This window comes from Alosa pseudoharengus, unplaced genomic scaffold, assembly GCF_046254945.1.
Source record: "Alosa pseudoharengus isolate Yale_2024_CS ecotype anadromous, Long Island Sound unplaced genomic scaffold, YU_APseudo_1.1 YU_APseudo_1.1_scf_13, whole genome shotgun sequence".
NCBI lineage: Eukaryota > Metazoa > Chordata > Actinopteri > Clupeiformes > Clupeidae > Alosa > Alosa pseudoharengus.
Window position 1 is genome coordinate 37,465,761 of NW_027468598.1, and position 10,000 is coordinate 37,475,760.

The 10,000-nt window shown below is 44.0% G+C and overlaps 1 protein-coding gene across 1 annotated transcript in view; it reads left to right on the plus strand.

The window, feature by feature from the left end:
- The window catches only part of LOC143122166 (solute carrier family 12 member 9), a 75,748-nt gene that overhangs the window by 5,317 nt on the left and 60,431 nt on the right, over positions 1-10,000 (plus strand). The window contains exons 3-4 of the mRNA XM_076283000.1: positions 1,343-1,480; positions 4,451-4,765. Coding sequence (XP_076139115.1) covers positions 1,343-1,480; positions 4,451-4,765 — 453 coding nt within the window. The remainder of the gene's footprint in view (positions 1-1,342; positions 1,481-4,450; positions 4,766-10,000) is intronic.

A 10,000-nucleotide genomic window follows, 5' to 3' on the forward strand; every position in this document is an offset into this window, starting at 1 on the left:
CTTAGGCCAACTTCAGCGTTTCACAAACTACAGGAGACTGCTGGTCCGCGGAGCTGCAGAATCTAATTATGCTTTAATTATTATATTTAATTATTATATTTAATTATTATAGGTGCATCTGTCGCTTGTCTTTTTATTTTACTGCGCAATTGATCAAGCAACTGCAGACCGACAGAAAAAAAGGAAATATGCTAATTTGGTGTCATCAAATATAGTCATACAATTATGTGGTAGGCTTGTGGTATGATCAATTGAGCCAATCAATAACTTTGGTAAAGCTTTGGTAAAGCAAAGCTCCGCTTCAACCCGTTATGAGGCTACGGGGTAACGATATTAAACGAACAAAGTTGATTCTGGCAACTTCCATACAAACCGAGCAGAGACTGGATAATACGCTGTCTAGCATTGAGTATTGTATATAGTCAGATTTTAATACAACGTGGCCAAAAGCTATTGTAGACTAATTATTCTTCTTGTTTAAAAAAGATCTCCAAATCAGTAATTTACTTGTGTACCCATATACACAACTTGTGTACTTATGTACCCATCTTTAGACTGGGGGGGGGGGGGGGGGGTTGGGTTTGTCTTGGTGGGCCCTAAAGTCTGCCATGACCCGGGCTCAGGTCAAAGAAGTTTGAACCGATTATTGTCATTTTACCTTCAGTGTGTTTACTTGAAAAGAGTACTGTATATTTCCAATATTTGTAATTCCATTCTAAGTTTGGTCTTAAATTTAATTTAGAAGTGGTATTAAAAGGTCTTAAATTTAACTTGTTTATACCTGTAGACATCCAGGGTTGTATGCATGCTGTGTGTGTGTGTGTGTGTGTCTGTCTGGTTGTATACTGTACATGCTGTGTGTGTGTGTGTGTCTGGTTGTATGCATGCTGTTTGGTTTGTGCGTATGTAACGGATGCCAGCTAGCTTAGCTGTGCTTGTGGAATGTTGGTAAACCTCACTCCCCGATGCCTCAAGAGTGCTGCTGGCATGCGATCCGAGGTGCTGCTGTTCGCGAGTTCGAGTCCGGGCGTGTGCAGGACTGAATCGCGCAGGTTCAACACAACGCAGGTTACACGTGTGTGTGCGTGTGTTGTATATATGCTGTGTGTGTGCGTGTGTGTATGCGTGGTGTGCGTGTGTATGTGTGTGTGTATGCGTGCGTGTGTGTGTGTGTGTGTATGCGTGCGTGCGTGTGTGCCTGCGTGCGTGTGTGTGTGTGTATATGTGTGTGTATGTGTGTGTGTGTGTGTGTGTATGTGTGTATATGTATGTGTGTGTGTGTATATATATATACATGTGTGTGTGTGTGTGTGTGTTATGGAGCCCTAACTCGGTGCTGCAGACATGATCAGCAGGGCTCTGGGCCCTGAGTTCGGGGGCAGCATGGGCATCATGTTCTTCCTGGCCAACGTGTGCGGTAGCGCCCTCTATGTGCTGGGCCTGGTGGAGGCCCTGCTCGCCACCTTTGGAGCTCCTGAAGGTAATGTCTTAACATTCCTGCGTGTGTGCGTGTGTTTGTGTGTGTGTGTTGTGTGTGTGTGTGTGTGTGTGTGTCTGTATGTGTGTGTTTCTGTATCTTTGTGTGTGTGTGTGTGTGTGTGTGTGTGTGTGTGTCGGTTTTAATTCAACTCTATGTCTTTCCTCCCCATTTGAGAAATATGTTTTATCTGTTTTGTGTCAATGGGAGAAAAGGAGCTGCATTCTCAATAGTGCTTTTAGGTGTCTGTACAGTTTCCTTCCCAGGTAACCATAGAGACAGGTAACCATAGACACAGGTAACCATAGACAGTGTTTCCCACATAATTGGATTCAATTTGTGGCGGTAGCTGACTTGGACAACAGTGGGGGGGGGTTAAGATCGTCTTGGTAGTGTATAGGTCTAATTGAGTGCCTGTCACTTTAAGACTTTAAGATGAGTAACACAGTTAAAAGGCTGCTGATGTGTGGATGCAATTCATAACGTTTTCTACATAGTTAAAATAAAGGTTCGTACTTCTTCTTGGGACAAGCACTTTTGAATTTTGGAAAACACTTTTCCATTTACATCGGGATTTTGTAAACATTCAGTGTCGAGAGTCAATAAAATGAGCCCTTCAACGAAATTGACAAGCAGCTGTAAGTAGGCTAAGCATGCTAAATTCGACATCCAAACAGTATTCTAACGTTAGCTTTGAGATACTGCTTGATTGCATAACTTAACTTAGTTTAGTCTCTTCAATGTAGCCTACTATGTTGTGATAAGACCTTTAAGAGTTAACTTAAATGCAGCAGTTTTGAACAAATTTGCGCAGCATGGTCACGATGCTAAGCGGATTTAATAACAATTTAGCCAGACGTCTTCTATGCAATGCTTCTATGTGGCAACAACAATCCTTCAACAATCGTGAATATTTTGTTAAATGCACATGCAGAGGGGCAGCAGGCTACGAGAGAGAGCGGGGCGGGGTAAGGAAAGGCTGCGTGCGTAAAAAGCGCAGCTCAATGGCAACGCAAGGATTTTATCTTATATTTATTTTAAATTAAATTAAACATAGAATATTAATCTGTGGCGGTCAATTTTGATTTCATGGCGCCCCGCCACAGATTAGTCAATGTATGGGAAACACTGATAGAGACAGGTAACCATAGAGACAGGTGACCATAGACACAGGTGACTCCAGAGACAGGTAGCCATAGCGTGGTCAAAAATCTCCAGGCACACTCAGGTGTGAGAAAACACTGCAGGTTTACTCACAACACCGGGGCCAAGTTACCAGCAACAGCACGTTCCAGAGCCAAACTCAAAGTTCTGTAGGGCCAGGCCCCATCTTATACATGTTACGTACACAGCCAAACTCAAAGTTCTGTAGGGCAAGGACACATCTTATACATGTTACATACACAGCCAAACTCAAAGTTCTGTAGGCCCCATCTTATACATGTTACGTACACAGCCAAACTCAAAATTCTGTAGGGCAAGGCCCAATCTTATACATGTTACGTACACAGCCAAACTCAAAGTTCTGTAGGGCAAGGCCCCATCTTATATACAAATCAGATGAGTCCCTCTCACTTGAGCATACAGCGGTCTTTTCCAAAACTCCTCATGCATGCAGAAATTCAACAATACATGCACACTTCTTGGACATAGCATGTGATCCTCACGTCAAGTCATGTGGCTACTCCAAGGAAGTAAGATAGTAGGTCAATACCATTCATATACATCCTTTAGCATATACATCCTTTAGCATTTTAGTAGGTCAGTACAATTCATATACATCCTTTAGCATATACAGGTACATCATTTAGCATATACATCCTTTAGCATATACTGTACATCCTTTAGCATTTTCTTGTCATAGTGTGCTCCCTCTCAGGATATTCCTGATATTACTGCCTCAGGCAGAAACTCGTGACCAAAAGGGGTCGCGTGACCTTTATTAGAAAGTCCTGACATAGAGAGAGCAAATGACAGACAAAGCAAAGTTAATGCATGGAATTGAATGTACAGAAGAGCATACACATAATATATGAACATGTAATGTTAATCACCTCTATGTAATAAGATTTTGTTAGGGATCCAGAATTTCTACCACAATAGACACAAGTGACCACCATAGACATACTGTGTTATATAGACAGGTGACCATAGATATACTGTGTTATAAAGAGACAGGTTACCATAGATATACTGTGGTATATAGAGACAGGTTACCATAGACATACCGCAAGGTTACCTTAGAGACAGGTGACCAAAGCCATTGGATATTATGTTGAGCAGAGAGTCAGGATGTGGAGGGATAGCTTCAGCCAGTTAGCATCCTAGTTAGCATACACCTTCTTCATTGCTCCAATATGCTCATCCTAGTTAGCATTAACCCTCTTTATTGCCCTAAAGTGCTCATACTAGTTAGCATTCACCATCTTTGTTGCCCCAAAGTGCTTATTCTAGTTAGCATTCAGATTCTTAATTGCCCCAAAGTGCTCATCCTAGTAAGCATTCATATTATTTATTGCCTCAGTTGCCATCCTAGTTAGCATTCATCTTCATTGCCACAGTTAGCATCCTAGTTAGCATTCACCCTGTACATTGCTCCAAAGTGCTCATCCTTGTTAGCATTCACCCTCTACATTACTCCAAAGTGCTCATCCTTGTTAGCATTCACCCTGTACATTGCCCCAAAGTGCTTATCCTAGTTAGCATTCACCATATTCATTGCCACAGTTAGCATCCTAGTTAGCATTCACCCTCTACATTACTCCAAAGTGCTCATCCTTGTTAGCATCCTAGTTAGCATTCACCATCTTCATTGCCACTGTGTGTGTGTGTGTGCGCGTACGTGCGTGCATGCGTGTGTGTGTGTGAGCGAGTGTGTGTGTGTGTGTGTGTGCGTGCACGCGTGTGCGTGTGTGTGTGTGTGTTAATTCTGTGTGTGTGTGTGTGTGTGTGTGTGTGTGTGTGTGTGTGCAGATGGCTCGCGTGGTGGTGTGTACGAGGTCTTGCCCGTGGGCTACTGGTGGTCAGTGCTCTACGGCAGTGCCATCCTCCTGCTGTGCCTGCTGGTGTGCCTGGTGGGCGCCCACATCTACGCCAAGGCCACCTTCCTCATCTTCCTGGTGGTCATGGTGGTGCTGCTCACGGTGCTGGGCAGCTTCTTCGCCGTGCCCCCCCACAGCATCACGCTGCCCGCCACGTCACCGCCTCCCGTCGCCAACGCCTCCGCCCCCCCCACCACCGCCAACTTCACCGGCTTCAAGCTGGACACACTACTGGGCAACCTTGAGGGTGAGCGTGCGGCGCTGCTATGTGTGTGTGTGTGTGTGTGTGTGAATACTACAGCTCTGGAAAACATTAAGAGACCAGGAGACTTTTCTAATCCTCATCCTACGATTGCTGAGTGACATTCAAATGAGTTGATGGTCATATTCAAATTTGCAGTGGTCTCTTAGTGTGTGTGTGTGTGTGTGTGTGTGTGTGACTGTGTTCAAATTTGCAGTGGTCTCTTAGTGTGTGTGTGTGTGTGTGACTGTGTTCAAATTTGCAGTGGTCTCTTAGTGTGTGTGTGTGTGTGTGTGTGTGTGTGTGTGTGTGCATGTGTTCAAGTTTGCAGTGGTCTCTTAGCAGGGTTCCTACGCAGTATGGAAAACCTGGAAAAGTATGGAATTTGATTTTAGTAATTTCCAGGTCTGGATAAGTATGGAAAAAAGAAACAAGGGTATGGAGAAATATTTGTGTTTCCAGACTATTGCATCTACAGTACTAATCACTTCACTCAGGTCATAATGAACCCTGTTTGTGTAGTAATCATAATGAATTTGTAATAATAATGAATTCCCTGTTGTCAGTCCACATCATCAAGATACAATTGAATGGGGGTCCTCAGAAAAAAAATTCTCCCACAAGGGGACCCTGGTACCAAAACCAAATTGAGAACCCCTGTTCTATGCAAGTGCCCTACACCATTGTGCACTGGTATGTTTGCGTAGCTCTGCTATTTTCGGCTAAAACACTAGTAGACTTTTTTGATTTTGTAAAAGATACCAAGACATGGATACTGCATTATCTGATAAACTGTTATTGCAAACAAATAATATTGTTTATGGTGATTTCTGAGGCCTCTGCCAGCAGTGCACTAGTCTCCAAGGCTATGCTGTATCTACAGAGAACTAAAAATGTGAGTGCACCTTCCAATACAGCACTTCCCCCAACGAAAAGTATCCAAGGGCTACCAAGTTAATAATAAACATTATTATACAGCTCTTCACAATGCTAGTAGAACGCTCCATTGACAATGTCTAGAATATGGTCAGAAAAATGTACCGTGGCCCCAGCCGGCTGGGGCACCTGCACCTTACCCCGGTGACCGCCCTGTTCAATTCCCGCCCCGTGGTCCCTTCCGGATCCCACCCCGACTCTCTCCCACTCGCTTCCACTATCCTGTCGCATTAAAGGCATAAAAGCCCAAAAAAATATACTTTAAAAATAAAAAATAAAATAAAAAATGTACCGAGAAGTTCAGTATGGAAAATTTCAGTATGGAAAAAGTATGGAATTTTGAAATGGAAAATGTGTAGGAACCCTGTCTTAGTTTTCAATATGACGTCAACTCATTGCTGGCGGCCAAGGAGGTAGGGATGTGTAATATGGACAGAAAATAATATTTTGATATTTTTTGTTATTTTGACGATAACAATATTTATTCTTTAAAGGTCCCCTGTGTTACGTTTTCAGTTGTTTGTTAACAAAATCAACATTTCCCATTTATAAATGTGGCCTCATTCATGTTTAATTACCACCACCACTAACTCGAAGCATTTGGCGTCTGCATTAGAGATGCGCGGTTCGCGGTTACAGCCGCGGACTCTGCGGTTAAGCCGCGGATCGGGCGGATGACGTGAAGAAATACAATATTTTAATTAAATTCGGGCGGGTGGCGGTTGAACCAATCAAATGAAAAAAAATATAGTCTATACATTGTTAAATTGTGTTACCTACATCCGAAAAAAAACGAGCACACTTTGAAATAGTCAAATTTTCCTCAGGCAGTAATTTGGCCTAGTTGCTTATGCATGTTGCTTTGTTCAGGCCTAGGCTACTATCAGAGATGGTGTTGCGGAATTGGTGTATTCCGATGTTTCACTGAGCAACCCCTCTCACGCACGCACACACACACACACACTAAAGGTAACAAAAAGTGTAAATTAAGTAGCCTATCGTAGCCTACCAGCATTTTTTCCTCTTCAGTGTGCAATAAGAAAGTAGAATAGGCTACAGTGCAAGTTGACCGATGATTCATCTCCCATGTCGCGTCTCGTTGCAGAGCCTTGGTAGGCCACTAAGCAAATCTGCAACCTATGAGCCCAGCTGCCAGTATTGGAGGCCTAAACATCTTGTATATGAGACTGACTGGGTTATTTTGTTTCGATATTATATATAAAACACATAGTCATTGTAGCCTACCATTCAGGGAATAGGGATTTAAAAGAGAGACAGATTATGGAGTGATATGACTCAGAAATGACATCGGGCAATGGCAGTGCGAGATGTTCAGAACGTAAGAGTTAAAACTTCTACAAGCTCAATAACATCCAAGGCGGAAAAAAGAAAGTAAGAAAAATAGTCGGAAAACTTAGATGTGTAAGGCAAGTAAGCAAGTTTGGCGGTTGTTACTAAAAATGTGAACATGCACGTTTCACTGTTGTGCGGTGGACTTTCGGAATGAATAGAGTCGCGTTTCTTTAATATCGAGGCGCCATAGTTTTCCGATTGGCCTGCTGGTATAAAATGAATTGCGCTGTCTGTCTAAAAAAGACGCGCTCTCTTCCCATGCAGTCAAAATGAATGGGAGTCTTCAGAGCAGGCTTGTCATAGTGTCACCCTGACATGACATTGCGTAAAGTAGCCTACAATGTGAATGACTTGTTATTTTATTAAGGATGTCTTTCTTTTTGCAAAAAATAAAGTACAATAGGCATTTATTAGTAGGCTAAATAGCAGCATGTTGAAATGATGTGCCAAATTGCGTTTTTTATTACAATGATAAAATTGTAGGCTACAGGCCTACATTTTCATGGAACCATTAGCACAGTGGATCAGACAAAATAACCTCATCACAGGAGTTCAATTGGAGGCAGGTGAACAGAAACTGGTTCTCTTTGCAGATGATATCCTTATCTACCTGACCAACCCTACAGACTCCCTACCGAATCTGATGTCCATTCTGGAAGAATATGGATCATATTCAGGCTACAAAGTTAATAAGCAAAAAACTCAAGTCCTTAACTTTCACTATAATCCACCTCACTATCTTCGCTCAAGGTATCAACTTGATTGGGATAAGAAATGCATAAAATACCTTGGAATCTTTTTGCCTATAGACCTATCAACATTACAGGAAATTAACTATGGGCCACTTAAGAAGGAAATTATGGATGATATAAATAGATGGAACGTGATTCCTTACTTAAGTATCTATTCACGTGTAGACTCAATTAAAATGAGTATACTAGTCAAAGTCAAAGTCAAAGTCAGCTTTATTGTCAATTTCTTCACATGTTCCAGACATACAAAGAGATTGAAATTACGTTTCTCACTATCCCACGGTGGAGACAAGACATATTTTACCAATTTTAAGTCCACAGACAAACATAACATTCAAGTAAACAAAAAGTAAGTAAATAAGTAAATAAGAGGGCACATATAATGAAAAAATAAGAGCAGCAAAAAAATGGTTGAAATTGTGCATAGACAGTCAATAAAATAAAATACTAGTGCAAAGTCAGGCCAATAAGAGGCTGAGGTAGTTCTGTTTGACCTAAGTAAGAAATAAAGTGGCATAGTGGTGCAAGTTATGTAAGAGCAGCAGAAGTGTTGTGTTTTCAGGACAACAACAACAAGTTGCAAAGTGTACAAGTGTGCAAGTGGAGTGGTGCAGGCGGCCATTGTGGGTCCAATGTCCAGGATGTTATGTAGCTGAGGGTGGAGGGGGGAGAGGAGGGAGAGAGTTCAGCATCCTAACAGCTTGGTGTATGAAGCTGTTGGTGAGTCTGGTAGTGCGGGAGCGCAGGCTTCTGTACCTCTTCCCAGAGGGCAGTAGATCAAACAGATTGTGAGCGGGGTGACTTGCATCACTCACAATTGTGGTCGCCTTGCGGGTGAGGTGGGTGGTGCAAATGTCCTTCAGGGAGGGGAGTGAAGCACCAATAATCCTTCCAGCTGTGTTCACTATGCGCTGCAGGGCTTTCCTGTTGTATTCAGTGCAGCTTCCGCCCCACACAGCGATACAGCTGGAGAGGATGCTCTCAATGGTGCCTCGGTAGAATGTGGTCATGATGGCTGGTGGAGCACTTGCTCGCCTGAGTTTCCGCAGGAAGTACAGGCGGCGCTGAGCTCTCTTCGCCAGTGATGCTGTGTTGGTGGTCCAGGAGAGGTCTTCACTGATGTGCACCCCCAGGAATTTGGTGCTGCTCGCTCTCTCCACCACAGCACCGTCGATGGTCAGTGGCAGGTGTTGGGTGTGACCTCTCCGGAAGTCAACAACAATCTCTTTGGTCTTGCTGACGTTCAGCAGGAGGTTGTTGTCCCTGCACCACGTGGTCAGATGGTCGACCTCCAACCTGTATTGAGTCTCGTCGCCCTTGGTGATGAGACCCACCAGAGTTGTGTCGTCAGCAAATTTCACTATGTGATTGTTGCTGTAGGTTGCAGTGCAGTCATGCGTCAGCAGGGTGAAGAGCAGCGGACTGAGCACGCAGCCTTGGGGGGCCCCTGTGCTCAGTGTGATGCTGCTTGAGGTATTGTTGCCAACACGTACTACCTGAGGCCTCTGACAGAGGAAGTCCAGTAGCCAGTTGCAGAGGTAGGTACTGAGTCCCAGTTTGTCAAGTTTGCAGATGAGTTGTTGTGGTATTATGGTGTTGAATGCAGAACTGAAGTCTATAAACAGCAATCTCACATATGAGTCTCTTTTTTCCAGGTGGGTGAGGGCTGGGTGGAGGGCAGAGCAGATTGCATCCTCTGTAGACCGTTTGGCTCGGTATGCAAACTGGAAGGGGTCCAGGGTGGGGGGGAGAATGGATTTGATATGTGACATGACAAGCCGCTCAAAGCACTTCATGATGATGGGTGTCAGTGCCACAGGGCGGTAGTCATTGAAGCAGGATGGAGCAGTTTTCTTCGGCACAGGTATGATGGTGGCAGCTTTGAAACAAGATGGGACGATGGCTTGCTTCAGGGAAGTGTTAAAGATGTCTGTGAAGACATCCTTAAGCTCCCCTGCGCAGTCCTTCAGCGCACGACCAGGGATGTTGTCTGGACCTGTTGCCTTACGGGTGTTGATAGCAGCAAGTGTCCTCTTCACGCTGTCGGCAGAGAGGCACAGGGGCTGCTCATGTAGAGGGGGATGGGTCTTCTGTGGGCAGGTGCTGTTTTGTGCTTCAAAGCGAGCAAAGAAGCGGTTCAGGTTGTTGAGCAGAGGGATGTTGCTCTCGCAGCTCTGTGGCGCGGGCTTGTAGTCCGTGA